This window comes from Octodon degus, unplaced genomic scaffold, assembly GCF_000260255.1.
Source record: "Octodon degus isolate 3935 unplaced genomic scaffold, OctDeg1.0 scaffold00014, whole genome shotgun sequence".
In the NCBI taxonomy this organism is placed as follows: Eukaryota; Metazoa; Chordata; class Mammalia; order Rodentia; family Octodontidae; genus Octodon; species Octodon degus.
The window spans coordinates 5,290,273-5,306,890 of NW_004524590.1; the positions used below are offsets into that span (position 1 = coordinate 5,290,273).

Here is a 16,618-nt window from a genome sequence, read left to right on the forward strand (position 1 = left end):
CCACTTCCTCCATGGGCCTAGCATAGCCTCCTGGACAGTCCTACTTCCCGTGCTCGGAGAGCACCAAAAGCAGCAGCACTGGAATCCCCTGCCATCCCCTGTCCCGTAGTTTCCAAGGAAACACACAGGACATGGTGAGAGGCTTGAGAATCTGCATCTCTCACAAGGCCCCCCATGGAGCTGAGGCTCCTGAGGAGCAGGGAACACGTCCCACAGGAGCAGCTGTCCTGCCTGGCCCAGGACGGAGGCCAAGCGCCCCACACTCTGCATCCCGAGCACTAGGCTCTACTTGGTTAGGGACACAAAGGTCAGGAGAGCCTGACTGAGAAGCCAAGGAGCATTGATGGATAAGAAGATGGAAACTTGGCACCTGAATGGTCAGCTCTCGTCCTTCTCGGTTAATCCGCAAGTGGTGCATCCTTCTGTTGGCGAAGTTCTCCGCATCAATGGTGAATACGTGAGTTTCTTCCTTGCTTAACTGATAGCGAACCTGTAAACTTCCTTGAAAGAAAAAAGTTAAGAATTAGAACGAAGTACAGTGGCTGCGAAATGCAAAGGTCCAATCAGACTGTCGTTCAGTCTTCATCCTCTAGGGACCCGTGACTCACCCAGCGCAACACTCCACCTCTCCCAGCACACTGTGTGTACTCACCAGGTGTACGGAGCAAGCCTTGAAGGCAGCTGTATGTGTATGTGCACGTGCGCGAGTGTGCGTGTGCGTGTGTGTGTGTGTGTGTGTGTGTGTGTGTGTGTGTGTGTGGTGTTATGGAAAGCTAAAATGTATGTTAGAAAAATTAAGCACAAATTATTTTGCAGTTGGATTGGGAGAGCTTTGACAAGATACAGGTCAGGTTTTTTTTTCACTCTGTTCAGTTCCTACAACTGACTACATTCTCTCTTCTCCTTCTCCCTCCCTTTAGACTTGAGGAGGATGAGGAGGGCAGCTGCTTCCTGTTTGCACTGGTTGCTCTATGATGCCTTAGATTGGAGCATGCTCTGGTCAAGACCGGGAGAGAGCCAGAGAGCCAGAGACCCTATTGCACCCCTTATTATTGTCCATCGGGACATTCAGGTTTCACTAGGAGGGTGTTCACTACCCGGTGGAGGTCAGGAAATCAATTTACTAAGCCTCAATCAGCATTTCTGACAAAATGGAACAGAACTGAAAAGGAAACCTGAGAGTCCCAAGAGACATATTGAAGACAAGAAGTCATTGTGATTGTGTGTGTGTGTGTGTGTGTGTGTGTGTGTGTGTGTGTGGAGATGAGGGAGCTGGGGGGGGCACAATGCAAAGCAGTTGCTCCACCCTTGGATCCTATTTCAGAAGTTTGAACGTTGTGCTGTATGAGGAAAGTCAGTGTGGATGATGAACATGTGGATAATGACATTTCAGCTTGTCTTACACATGGCTGACGTAAGAGTTGATTTGACCCTTTCCCCAGCACCAAGGGCTGGGATGGCTGAATAGCCCATGTGCCCCACCTGTGTCTCTTCCCTTCTGTGAGGGTCACAGGCTCTGCTACTATTGGGTCCTCGCACACAGATGCCAGAATCTCTTGCCCTGGGTGTGTACAGGGCAGAACCACAGGAATCAAGGATCAGTGTCGTGCCGATGGGCCCAGAAGCTTCTAGCTCTCCGGAAGCACCTCTTTGCCCTGGGCCTACTTTTCCACCTACTATAAGCATCCTAGAAAAGCAAGGACCTTGTCTGTGACTGCTCTCGGCCCTCACACTCTTATTCTCTTTGTTTTCCTCCCCCGACTCTTGCTCTGTGTTTTGAGATTGTTTAAAAATGAGCTGCTTGTCACAGAATTTCAGACTTTAAAATAAACTAATGCAGAATACACAAAAAATGGCTTGGGGTTAGAGGCCCTCAACTAACAAGAGCCAGCCAGGAAAAGTCATTTTCTAATAGTCACTCTGCTTTTCCTGGATTCTTTTAACACACTGAGCACACATTCCTTAACACTCAGTTCAGTTTAATGAAGTAAGTATCCTTCAGTATCCTCAGGCTCACTCTGCCTTCCACACTGGCCCAAATAGAACCATTTTAGCCTGTAGTTGGTCCTGCGACTCTGGTACCCAGCAGATTCGAAGTCTTCCGGATTCTCTGTGAAAGGATCTAACTTTTAAATTTGATGTTCCAGGCCCTTTCTTAGCTCTTCACTTTATTCCAGATACATTATTCACTGCTCAACGTCGCCTTAACGCTCTTCATCTCCCAGCAACGTTCCTTCTCACTTCTGCTTATTAGCTCATGTTTGTTTTGTTTTATTTTCCTCTCTGCTGGCTGCAGCTCCTCTTTCTATGTCTGGCCAACCTCTCCCGGCCACCCCGTTCCTGCAGCCCCATCCTGCGCTCAGCTCTGAGACTTAAGCCACCTTTGCCTTCATTCCAGTAATGCTCATTTTTAACATGAATCTCAATTTTTTATGGTTCTTTTGACTTTTCCATCTTCTTAAGTTGGGCTCTCTAGGAGGAACAGTTGCTTGTCTTTGTGTCTATGTGCCCTGCTACGGTACGGCTCCAGAAGACATCTGGCGAGTAGACAGCCACTCTGGAGAATGGCGTCGCCACTACCTCCCTACTGTAGACTAACATTCATTCAGGGCTTGCAAAGTGTATGACACGAGAGAAAGCTCACCATGACACTGCAGATCTATCTTTAAAAGCTGCAGTCTTGTGAGAAATTAAAGGAAGAATCCTACTTGACACTACAATGTGTCTACCATGAATGAGGCACCTCTATTTGTCTTGTACAATACAAATTTCCTCAGGAAATCCCTAGAATGGCAGAGTTCCAATGACCCAAAAGTTAAAACATAGTAGTAGCATTTAATTATGCAATGACACTCAGACCCAAGCATACAAAATATCATAATGTATAAGATGTGTGCTCTTCCTACATGGTCGTGCTGCCCCTAGACATGAAATAATGCCTGGATGGGGACAGAAATTGGTGGGAAGATGGAAGGACAAGTGGGCATTTTTGTACAAAACACAGAATACATGTCTAGTATATTAAAAAAAAGACAGTTACAAGGATTGAGACAAATAATTTTATAAAGAAGTTCATTGAACAAAGGTAGAACTTAGCTTGGTAAGAAAGAAGCGAAATACTTATGTACCATTTGAAATATAATCAGAGTGATGTGGCGGCTGGTTTTTACTAACCTGGGCCACTGGATCTACAGACCAGTAGAGCTGCTAAAAGCCTAAGGAGCATCTGCCTAAACAGCCTCTTCATTTTGAATAATAGAGAAACTGTGAGTGATAACTGGGAAGAAGTATTAGAGACAGGAGCCAAGTCTGAAGCCCTGCTCTGGAATGCATAAGATTGTGGATTTATTCCTTAAGGGGGATCCTGTACAGACAGTCAAGCACGTGCGTGGCTGGACTGCTCTGCCCAAAGGGGCACTTTCAGGAAGCAGCCCAGTTGCCTCAGTGTCGTTGTGAGATCAGTAGGTATTATTATCTCTCATGAAATCATAGCAGTGGAAAAACGGACAAAAGTATTGGACCATCCCTGCAGAGTAAAGATCCTTTCTCACACTTCCTCTAATACAGAATCACAGTTTCATGACTTCCCATTCCTTTGAAAGCGGGGATCTTTCTCCCTTCCATTTTGTGGCACTCTGTGTCAATCTTGGACATGAGCAGCTGTTCACACACCCTTTTGACTTTACAAACCAGACATCCTCCCCAACCACCTCTCCTTCTGGCTTCCATGTTGCCCTAGTGGCCCTGTGCTCTACTGATTGTTCGCGATACCCCAAGCCATGTGTGTGTCTCACATCTCCTTTCTGTCACTGACACTCTCACATCAATGTCCCACTTTTCTCTAAATAAATCCTGCATTTCTCCATCTCTTTCCAGCTCCAAACAGTACCTCCTCCTACTGCCCATCCCTGTCTCTCAGCTGGACCAGGGCAGCACATCTAATCTCATCTGGGCTCCACACTTACCTGCCTACTCCTCCATATCCATAGGTTTTCTACAATCAGTCGAAAGAAGCACTTACACTGTGCATCACGGGCCTCAGGTCCAAATGCTTCCATGGTTTTCCAATGCTTCAGGAGTAAACCCACATGGTCATGTGGTTGTTGACTTTGCGTGATCTTTTTCTGTGCTTCTTTGAGCTCATTTCATTGCACATGTGACTTCACCCCCTCAGATCCAGCCACCACCACTAGGCTATTTTAGGTTCCCCTGGCGTGCCGTGTCTGTCATGCCTCAGGATTACTATACCTGCTACTCACTCTACACCTAATGCTTGTTTCCTTGGTCCTTTCTAAGAAGCCCCTCTTCACTCATGTCTTAGATATAATGCGATATACACAGGGATTCTTTCCTTACCTATATCCTCATTTTTCAAACTGTTGGTCTTGAGTGACTGACACATTGTGGAAATGATATCAAGCTTAAGTATTTGTTGCTACTAGTCACACTAGCCCTCCTATAACCTCAATGATAAGGCTCTCACTCTCTCACTACAACCTCCTTTTTTCTCTCCTCCAATGCCCTAATGTAAGGTGGATCTTAAAAGCTACCCAGTAACTCTCAACATTTTCTTGGCCTCTCTTTTCTCTTTTCCTAAATTAAATACATGTTATATAATCTTTTGGTCAGTTCTAGAGTCAATGTACATAATTATTTGGCAAGACCATAAGTAATCACTGGATTCCCACCTGGGTTAGCTGAAAGAATTAAAAAGAAATCACGAGAACAATTCCTAGGTCAGCACCTTGCACTTGCCAGGCAGGTACCTATGCTACTGAGTTATCTTCCCTGTTGCCTTCTCTTTCTTTACTCTAATGGTCCTGCCTACTGCTTCCCTAAGGGAACTGAAGCAATGACAAAAAGTGTAGGCAACCTCCCACCACCATATTGAATGGTCACCAAATTAATCTGTCCGTTTCTGAACACTACTTTGAACTATCCATTCTCTTCTTTAATGCCAATTTATGGCATGCCTTCTCACCCACTAAAATATATCACTTAAGTAACAACTGCTAAACCCCTCTCTTTACAAATGATTTTTATTAAATTATCTCCATTACTTCATTGTCACTAGCATATTTTCCTACATTGAAGAGGAAGGAAACCTCTTAAACTTTGCTCATCTTTGCAATTGCCACAATTCTCTGCTCTCTTCTGGCTTACAATAAAACTCTTGAGGCAACAGCTCATACTTCCTGCTCCAATTCCTGTTTCCTCTTTATATCTAATCTCACACCTATCATATTTCACTTCTAAATTCCAAAGCGAAGTTCTATTGCCAAAGTTTTCAGTGACCTGCCAATTGGTAGTCCTTTGTAGGCTCACAATTCATATTTTATTCTCTTTAGCAATGACACTGTCACTCTCATATCTCTATAAAATTCATTCCTTCCAGGACACTACTGTCTCCTAATGGTCTCCTAATTCATCGACTCCCCCTCCTCCCTCACCACTGCTAGGTGCTCCATTTCTGTCCTTGCCTTCTGAATAATGTTACATGGCTCAGTCATCCAATACCAGATGTCCAGCAACTCTCTCTGCTGTGAGGAACCCACCCAGTGTTGCACTTGCATATGGCAGCTCTTTAGCTTCCTAGTGTTCATATTATTTAATAACATAGTGCTGTAGGCTCAGCCTTTGAAATCAAGATATCAAGGACTGTCTTTAAAAGTTCTCGAGGAGAATTCGTTCTTACATTTTCCCAGTTCTTCGTAGCTTCTGGCAATCCTTGGCCTTCCTTTGCATGTAGGTTACATCACTCCACTCCTGTCTCTGTTATTTTGTCACAGGACCTTCTTTAGGTCACAGGACCTTCTAGCTGCATCTCCTACTAAGGAAACTCCATTCCTTGCATTCAGGGCCTGGAGTAATCTAGTAAAACCTCACCTTAGTCATATTTGTGTTTGCAAGTGATGTTACAAACATCACTTGAATTCTGGATGGTGTGAATTTTGGAAGAGAGGATCACAATTAGCTAGTACTATTGAAATAAGTATCACTGATTACCTATTTAGTTTCAAGGTGTTTCTTAGTTTTTTTCATATACTTGACCATTTAATCCTTGAAATATAATACACACACCATGACTTTATTTTAATTTTATATATGTGGAAAATTTAGTTCTCTCTAACCTAGTTGGGCAGCTAAACTTCAGCCATTTAACCAAAGTTAAATGTTCTGCCTTCCACTTTGTAAAAATCCACATTTCCCTGAATGTGGGCTGTTAGACCTGGCATCCTTCCTTGTCAGCAATCATACACAAATGGATATATAAGTTTGGACTCATGATCCTCCTGTCTCAGTCTCCCCAGGACTGGGATTACGGATGGGTGCCACCATGCCCAGTTGCAGGGCCAGGAGGGAACCCCTGGTGTTCTGGAGCCAGCAAGGCATGTGGTACCAGGGATCAAACTCAGGACCTTGCACTTGCCAGATAGGAACTTATGCCATTGAGCTGTCTTCCCAGCCTAAAGGAAAACATTTTTTAAAATGCTTTAATATAAAGACAAATTATAATTCTACTTAGACTTAACAAAGAGATCAAGCAAAGTAAAACAACCAATTTATTTTCATTATGAAGCCAAACTCTATTGCCCAGGACTTGTCCTCAAATTATAATGCTTTGGATTAGAAGAATTGTTAAAGTATTATATTAAAGATCAACAGAATACCTATCACAATTCCAGTGGCATTTTAATGAATCTTTTTTAAAATTCCTAAAACTCTTAAGGAAACACAAAAATCCTGAGGAGTGAAAGCATTTGAGAAGAACAAATCTGAAGGCAGCAAACACAGGGGCTATAAAATATCTTGCAAAATAATATTGATCAAAACAGGAAGGCACTAGCATACAGTCACCTAGACCAATGTTATGGAAGAGAAAGCTCAGAAAGAACGTCATACATGTAGAGCTAAATAATCTTAGACACTGACTCAAAAAATATATGAAGGTAAGATGACAGTGATTTTACTGGTGTTGGGGAATTCAGAGATCCTTAGGCAAAAGAATAAAATTCTGTGCTTATACCATATACACAATCACTTTGAAATGTACTAGTCTTTAATGTCTGATTTAACATTGTAAACTGAGATTAAGATATGAAACACGCAAACTTTAACATTGAACTTGGCAATGATTATTTTTTAAATGACAACAAAAGCACAGACAACAAATATACAAATAAAAAAAGTAGCACTACATCAAACTAAAAAGTCTCTGCATAAAGAAGAAAACAAACAAGAAAATGTAAATGTTACCTATAGAATGGAAAAGAAAGATTTGCAAACAATATGCATGGCAAGGGGTCAATATTCAAAATATATATATAAAGAACTCAGGCCATTCAAAATTGGACAAAATAACTGAATGGATATTTTTCCAAGAAGACAGAACAATGACCAACAGGATACAGAAATATCAGAAAAATGCAAATCACAGCCATAATGAAGCATAACCTTCTACTTGTTAGGATGGCTAGTAATCAGATACAGAAGGTCACAAGTGTTGACAAAGGCGTAGAGAAAAAGTATCTATCATGCACAGCTGGTGGGAATATTGATTTGAACCACCTTCATAGAAAACAGCAAGATTATTAAAATTATTAACAATGGAACTGCTATAGGATCCAGGAATGTCACTTAAGGGTGCCTTCATAGCTAATGGAAATTAAACCAGTATCTGTACCCCATATTCATTTTGGTATGATTCACATAGTCCAAATATGGAGAAAACATAAGTGTGTACCCTGAGATATATAAAGAACTGTGGTGAATATGTACAGGGAAACATTTTAAGTACTTAAGAAGAATGAAATCTTTCCATTTTTAAACCTATAGATGATTTGAGGGGACATACTCAGTGTAGAAGCCAGGCCTGGAAAGACCAATAGGATCTCAATTTTACATAGAATTGCAAAACTCATAGGAGGATGAAGAAATGAATAATGGTGGAGAAAACAAGGTGCTGCTGGTCAGAGGGTGAAATTTTTAGTCACAGGATCATCGATCTTTGGCACTCTGGTCTACTGCATGGAATGTGATGAATTTTCTGATTTACTTAACTGTAACTGTTGTGCAAATATATATGAGTGCATACATGAAGTATATCTTGTGTGCCTTTCATCTATTCAACTTTATGCATGTTTTAAGGGCAAGTTGATGATTCAAATTTTTTAAATTCTAATTATTTGTAAGCTTCTTAGCAAAGAACACTTTACGTTTAAAAACCGCAAATGCTATGGAAGATAGAATTACTTTCCCTAGCAAAGGTAAACAATAAGATTGTTCTCCACAGTTTCTATCTTGAGCAAGGTAAAGCGAAAAGAATCAGCACATATTCACAGCAATTTGAGAAATGCTCATGAATCACTAACCGCAGCATGCTACCCATTCCCTTATCCACTCAGCCATGATGGTTTTCTAGGGTTCAATTCATTTCTTATTCAAAAACAACCTTGAATGCTCTCAGAGGAAGTAATCAACAGGTACCAAATCCTCCAGCCTACTCAGTAGATGGGTTCTGGTTTACTTTGTTCAGCCCTATTCTAAGCACTTTAATAAGGAACAATTATCTTCTTCTATTTCAGTGCTTCTGTTTACGTTAGCACAAAATATCCAGCAACCTGCCTTACCTTTAACTCAAAATGCATTTGCATAGAGAAAGAGTCCCATTACTGTGAACAAGTGCAGACCAATTACTGCTCCTCCATGGCTCTCTGTTCTGACCCACTTCCCTACTGCATATTTTACAGAATAGAGCCATCTTTCACTAAAAGAAACTACACTGAATTAGGAAATTGGGAGTTTGTTTAATTATTACTTTTCGGTTGACAGGTACAAATGAATCTAAGCATTCCTTGGGTAGGCTCACACTCAGAATTCTGTCTTCACAGCATATGTAGAAATTGCAGCCCACAAAATTCCATGGGAGAGACTCGCTGAAACTTTATGTGTTAAGAGATTTCATGGAGTTGCTACAGATGAGCTTTCCTTCCTTCTGAGACCCAATTACCATGCACTTACTTTTTAAAAACTCTCTTCTCTTATTTGTATATGATTTACAGGGTTGGAAAGCAATAGTCATTACGACACAGTAATTAGTCTTTAAAGCATTTGGGACAAGGCAGTTTTATGTTCAATTTTATGATCCAACTGCTTGTGCATGGAGATGATTTTGATCATTACATTTAAAACTTTAAAATATTTGGAACTGACGTTAGTTGTGTATTGTTTTGAATGTTCTTTTAACATTTCGATGTTGGTTTTAGAAAGTGATGCAAATTTACAGAAATGTTGAAGACACATCCTCAGTCACCTCATGGTTGGCTGATCTAGTACTGAAAGCTGTCATCCCACTCCCAACAGAAGCATGCATATATTTGACTTCATCTCTGTGGTGGCCCCACATGGCTTTGCCTGAGTGGACCTCCTCATGGCCTAGCAGACAGAAGGCCAACACCATTAACTGCCAGGGGTGGTGCTATGGGCCCTGCCAGAGAACCTAAACAGAGGTTGGTTCTCCTCCCGAACCTCCCATAACCTTGTGAGCCACTCAGATAAATCAGCAGACTCCTGCAGGCCAGGTAAAAGAATGACCGCAGAGGAATTGGCCACAAGGGAAGACTGGGAACCAGACAGGGTTTGCCAAAGGAGACAGACCCTGAGCTGCATCGCAAAGATACAAATATTAGCCATGAGGGCAGGATGAAAACAGAGTTTTCCAGAAGGAAAAAGCATATGAAAGGTAAAGACACGGGAATGATAGTGGGCTGAACGTATGCGCTTGGTGCAAGGGGGGTCTGTGTGCCACAAAAGTAGAAGACTTTTCCTGGAAAGTGGGAGATGCAAAATGAACTGATCCTGAAGGATGCCATCGTGTCTTACGAGCTAAGACTTTTCTTTAAAAATAAAATTAGTTTTGCTTTTTTCTGTTACTTCTCATGATAATTTCTAAAACAGCACTGCTCTAAGAGCCAGCTCTGGCATATTTTCTGAAAAAATCCCCTTCCAGGGGGTGCAGTGAGTGATATTTGGTCTACAGCACAAGTATATCCAGATAACTGGAAGGGGAACCATACCATATTTAATAACTAATGCTGAACCCTATTTTCAGCATCTAACATTGCATGTGCCATTTAGTGAACATTTTAAGTACTTCTTTTGGGTTTAAAAGGAGGATTTCTCCTGGTCAGTATGCAACAGTACAGCTCCTCTGAATGTGTTCCCCTGTGCTGTCCACCAAGTACAGGGATGACAAGCAGTTAATGTGAGTTTTAGGCACTTCTGTAAATGAAAATATAAGTGATGGTCAATTAAATATGATTTCTTAAACAACTCTCTGAAATCATTAACACGTAGCATAACTAGCTGTTGAATAACTTCAGGCAGTTTTCCCAGTGTCATGAAGACATAACTTTTCTTTCTTGGTCATTGGCAGAGGGACAGCCAATGGAGAGCTCCTTTAGGAGAACAGGTTGGAGAATGACAGTGTGGGTGTGATGGTTGTACAAGGATGGCCCTGGAGTTCTACTTGTGCAGGGTAAGGCCTCCTACTGGAATCATGCCTGGAGTCTCAAAGCCATCTGCTGAGGGATGGACCCCTAGGGCTGGTGCAACATGCTCCCAGCTGCATCTGGGCAGGCATGGAGCTGAGACCTTGGGCTGGGGTCTGGCCCCTTCTGCCCTGGAAGGCCTCTCCTTCTCTATTTCTTAGCTACCTTAGGAGGTGCAGGTGCACAACAGCAGGCCTTTCTCCCTCTCCCCCAGGGTACCACCTTACTGGGCCAGTTTCTGGTCACTCCCCAGTACCCACTCCAAGAATCTTGCTGCAATCCCTATAAGGGTAAAGAATGCAACAGGACAATCATTTGCAATGATTATTACTTTCTAATACAATTGAAAACAATGAAGCACGAGAAAGTAAAAATATCTAAAGTTTCAATTGTAACACCGGGAATTTAATCATGGGCTTATACTTGAGAAAACTGTTTACGGAGATCAGATGCAGGTGAGCTGACCTGGGATTTTACAGAAAGAAGCAGAAATCATAAATGATCCTGGAAGAATTATTTGTGAATTGCTGAGGCTTTTGTAACAGGCCTATGGTGTACCTGTCTTTGGCTGAGTGCCAGGGCCACCCAACTAGAACTCCCATGTTCGCAGGCCTCACATCAACTGCCAAAGACAGGAGCGAATATGTGTTTACAAACTGAACACATGATGTGACACAGATGAAGAGTCACAGACTTTGTGGGAACACATGGACAAGCAGACACATCTCTCTAGGGGATCTGCACAGTCCTGCGATGCCTAAGTGGCCACATGGCCCTGCTGTCACCACCTTCTCTCTATCATCCTCCCCCATTTTAGCCCTGTGGCCATGCCACTGCCCAACCCCCACCCCCAGTCCTGCAGCAGGTCACTGCACTGTGACAAGTCTACCTTCACTGCAGCATACCAGCGTCTGATGCCTGGTCTGTGTCCACAAACATCACCTGTGTCTCATAGTCGCAAGTTTGCAGTCCTCTACATGGTTCTCTGTCCCGCCTAATAAAGACCTCACCCTCACAATCTTCATTGTCCTCCTCAACTGTTCCTTGCTCATAGGAGATGGTACCTATCAGACGAAAGGATGAATGCATTTCAGAAAATCCGTGTATAGGAGGAAAACTAATGTCCCATTCTGACCACATCAAATATATTAGTTCACTTAAGGGTGTGCTTATCTTGACAGAAGAATAAAATAAGTGCATGTGGGTTTTCCTGATACTTAGCACAGATGTCCGGAGCTCTCAGAGCAGCGCTTTGTAACCGACAATGGTCGTAGTTCCGAGAAAAGTGGTTAATGTGCAAAGTGTCTACAGGAAGTTTAATGCACCACACAGTTGGGCTGTGCAAGATGCTTGGAAATCTCAGAGCTTAAATTTATACAAAAAGAGTTTAAGGACTGGGAAAGGTTTTAACAGAGAGGGTGTTTTAAGATGTATTTTAGAAAAAATGAAAAAAAAAAAACCCTCACACCTCAAAGAAAAGATATTCTGAGTTATTAGGGATGGGAGGTGCTGAACCAGCTTGGGGCAAAGGGCAGAGATCAGCCAAGACAGGGAAAGAGAAAAAGCTCATGTGAGACAGGATTCAGGGCAGCTTGTGCATGAGAAAGAACAGAGGGGAACTGTAATGTGGGTGTTAGGTCCGGGAGTGATCCGTCCACATCCCGTGTGCTAGCCCCTTTTGCATTTTCTATAGCTAGCCAGAATTTTCCAGCCCCACCTAAGTCCACCTCCATCACAGTAGGGAATCTGCACAAGCCATTACCTCCCTGGTGCTAGCTGCGCCCTGCCTGGGGCCTCCTCTCAACTGGCTTCTTTGGGGAGGCTTTCTTGGCCCAATTGCCTCCTACCCCCCAATCCTGATTTGAGATCAAATACTATTCAAACGGTAATAAAGTATTATGGATTTCCTCATGTGGTGCTTGTCTTACGTTGCCATTATATTTCTAGAAGTGCTGAAATTTTATTGATGTCCTTTGCCTAACGGAACATGAGATCTGGGAGGACAGAGTTTCTGTATGCTTCACTCATCTCTGTATTTTAAGTATTCATCAAAGGGCAGGACATGTAGCTCAGTGCAAAGACCTGGTTCATTTTCCAGTGTCACACACAGAAAAGCAAGGGATCTGGCACAGGGGACTTAATAAATCTAAATTTAGTGACAGAAAGAAAGAAGCAATAAAAATAGTGTTAAGTAAGACAGTATAGAAAGAACACAGGTGCTGAAAGGAAAAAAACAGGTTGAGTGACCAAATTTTATATGGAATACAATTGAAGGTGATAAACAAATAACAAGCAATCTGGGGCTGAAATTTTGGAGAGAAATAAAGACTGAAAATGTCCAACTAAGAGCTAGCTGTGAACAAGGACGTTGTGTAGACCAACCCTGGGGCTGTCCAACCCCAATTCAGCCATCCTTTATTCTTTAAAAATACATTTAGCACCCGGTCGCACTGCACAGCTCAGACTTATAATGATCCTCCTGTTTCAGCCTCCCCAGCCCTGGGATTACAGGTGTGAGCGACCATGCCCAGACACGGAGGCCAGCTCAGCGCGCCCAGGACACGCAGTACTGGGGACCAAACCCCGGTCCCTGTGCTGGCCTACGCAGGTGCTTCATCCACTGAGCTGTCTCACCAGCCCTCAGCCATCTTTAACAGAACATTTCTTCATAGTAAATTGATTAGTTCTTCCCAACTGCTTTTCCAAAGACTGGATAACAGCATATGGAAAATACAAGTCATGTTCGTTCAAGGCACACCGAAACCCTTGTAATGACAGTCCCATGCCATGATGCCCTTGTTCGAATCTTGAGCCTGTATGCCCATTAAATATTTTGTGTGAGACGGGCAGAGTAGTGCTTTCACATCACTCTGTCTGTGTTTTATACGTTCTGGTGCTTCAATACATCACCAAGGACACTCAGGGCAAATCAAGGAAACATCAAATGTCTTGCCCCTTCATGCAAAATGAATATAATTATACTACCTACTTCATAAAATGGTGATATTTGCTCTGTAATAAGTACTTTAAGTGCATCTGGAATATACATTATTACATGGTAACTAGGATTACAATTATGATTCTAAGTATTTTATTTATTTTCTCTGATTCTATATGTGCAGGAACTGTATAAGAAATGTGATGAACTGATCGTCATTATTATCAACTAGTTGGCTTCGGCTTGCATCTCTGTCATTATTTTTGTCACCCCTAAAACTCTGGAAGGAGCTCTATTAATGCAGTCCCATATTTAACCATCCTATTTGCACAATAGGGAATTGGGAAGAAGCACGTGTGGTGCTGAACACTGAGACAGCCGCCTGGAGAGCTAGTCTCATTACCAATTGATAGAAATGGAATATGTACAATTTTCTGGGTCGGCAGTAGCCTAGAAGAATTCTCAAGGACCTAATCCTCATCTTAAGTGCCAATTTGTGTCCAGGGAAAGAGCAATTTTCAAACAGATGAATTCCTGGAGCAACAGGTTTACGTAGAAAAGTACAAACAAAACCAAAAGTGGTCAAAATAACTCCATTTACCTTGGTGAAAAAGGCACAGCAAACAGCAGTACCAAACCATCCGATCCACAGGCATTCCACCTTGAGAACTTGCAGCAGGAAATTCAGGGGTTATCTCAGTCAAAAGGAGAAATTAGTCACTGCGGCATTTCAAAGCCAATTCATTAACTCTGAATTTGAGAACTGTAGCTCAAGTTTTCAATGTTACTGTCCTAGGCCCTCTATTGTAGATTTAGGACAATTTTTAATGACTCAGTGTTAATAAAGTGACATGGTTTTCCCTCCAAAACCACTGAGTATCACCTACCTGGTTTTAAAATCTCAGACATAAAGCCATTTCTTCATATTTTCAGGCTCTACTTTGGCAAATGTGCCCCATTACAGGGCATAATTCCCTCTCTGGGCAACAGGAGGTGTGTTTACATTTGCCCTTGAGTACTAAGGGCTGTGATTTGGTTACGATGCTGAGAAAGGCACGAACATAATTCTTAGAGATGGATGCCTTAGAAATCAAAGGTATTATTCGTTACTTGCAATTTATATTTTCAAAGTGCTTTGTGCTCCCTGGAGAAAGCCAGAATACAAATACACGTTATGTGTATAATTAATAACTCTTTAGTGGGGATTACAGCTTCTTTAGATAAGAGTATACTTATCCTTTGACTCTTGTGCAAGACAGTTAAACGATTTCAAAAGAAGGCAGAGTGTATTCCCTCTAGATATAAGGAGAATTTATTTGTAGAAGACTCAAGAACACGTATGGAATCTATCGCAGCCAAAAACCTGACAGTCTATTCAGATGCCCAGAGGGCACAGTCCCTCTTCACTTTGAGCAGAGGATGAGTTCACTCTGCCTACCGGAGGACCGGCAGCACAGGCTGCAGGACTGTATGTGCCAGGAACCCACTTGTAGAGAATCATGAACCAAAACAAGACAACAAAACACAACCAAGTCACCATTCCCAATGCTTCCCTGTATAAAGAAAATTGTTTATATTTTCCCCAAACAGAAGGTTAGAGTAGAAACCTGCAAAACACTGAGCCATCTACTACAAGAACAGATGTGAGGGGCTGATTTTATTTTTATATAACATTATAATTTCAATATCTGTGCTAACATATTAGCTTCTGACAAATACTGACGGACTGTATATTTACAAAGTCCCTCGCAAGCCATCCCTTAACTCCAAAATTGTTCACGGGAATTCTGAGGTAAATAACTTTCTTAGGGAGCCTGCTTGCTATCCTTCCCTTGTCATCTTTGCTTGGAAAATACTGTCTGCTCCCCACTGTCTTGTCATTTTCCATTCTGACCTCCCTGCTGCTAAGCCCTGTTCTTGCTCACCACTGACCACGCAGCGAATTTGCTGCTGCTTCTCATGCATTGCAGCCCTCAGCTCCAACTCTCCTCTGTTTATGTTCACTGTAATCTACAGAAGGCAGTATTATGAACGCAAAGGCGCCGACGGCCTCCTCTTGACCTGTACTCTCATGTGCTTGTCAGGCCATTCAAAAGAGAAAGAATTAGGCTTTCTTAATTGCGTGAAAACTGAGCAGTCATGTAAACTTGATCCCCAGCAACAAAATGAGGGTACTAATGTCTAAGATCACAGATATTTTACGTTGATGAACAGTACATGTGGTGGCTGACACTGTGCCAACTTAAGATATCTGAAGCTTGGCTGGACTGTACTGCCACGCCCTGGGGTGTGGTGGCCCTGCCCTAAGGGCCTGCCCTGGAGTCGCTCCATGCACAGAGGGTATAGAAAGGGGCTGAGGAAGGCTTCTGCGCCCCCTTCCTTGGAGGAGCTTGATGGAGGCAGCCGCACCACCTTGCAGCAGCCACCGCCACTTTCTCGCTAGAGCTTCGTTCATCACAGTCAGAGTACAAGGAGGAGAGAGAGGCCTGCAGGTGCAGCAGCTGCTGCCCCTCCCCTCCTCTTCCTTGTTTTCTGCTGCCTTTTGCCTTGGAGAAGGCGGAGTATGGACTGAAACCTCCACTAACCGTGAGCTAAGTACTCCTTGCCTTCCTTCATTTTGAGGGTCAGGTACTTGTCCCAGCAACAAGTGAGAAGTATCTGAGATGGTACATAACGGGTTGCCAACTCATAGTGGTTCTGCAGGACATGATGGGTGGCACTGTGTCTGGGGACCTAGACGTGCTAAATGCTGCATGCGGCTGCGTTTTATACAAGACCTCACTGATACCACCTGATTCTTTGGGCACACACCTGGGTGTGGCCACCTTGGAGGGCACCCTCACACAAGCCAGCCGTTCTGAATTCCAACAGCTTAGCAAAGGTGTTACTGAAGGTCTTTGCAAGTTCTGCAACAATCCTGGCAATTTCTCCATATGTACCAAGGCCAAACTATTTATTGTACATACACTTAGATCTAAGAATTTTACATGTAGGAAGTTAGCCAAGGAAATAATTAAGACCTTAAAACTTCTGAATAACACATGGTAATATTTAGAGTGATAGCAAAGTGTTAAAATTAATCCAAATGTTTAAAAATAAGGGAAATAAAAATTATCAAATAAAATTATCT

General features: G+C 42.6%; 1 protein-coding gene across 1 annotated transcript in view; it reads right to left on the bottom strand.

Moving 5' to 3' along the window:
• Cntnap5 (contactin associated protein like 5) overlaps window positions 1-16,618 on the bottom strand; it is a 930,940-nt gene that overhangs the window by 83,545 nt on the left and 830,777 nt on the right. Inside the window, exon 20 of the mRNA XM_004626336.2 lies at window positions 371-501. Within this exon, the coding sequence (XP_004626393.1) occupies window positions 371-501 (131 nt within the window). The remainder of the gene's footprint in view (window positions 1-370; window positions 502-16,618) is intronic.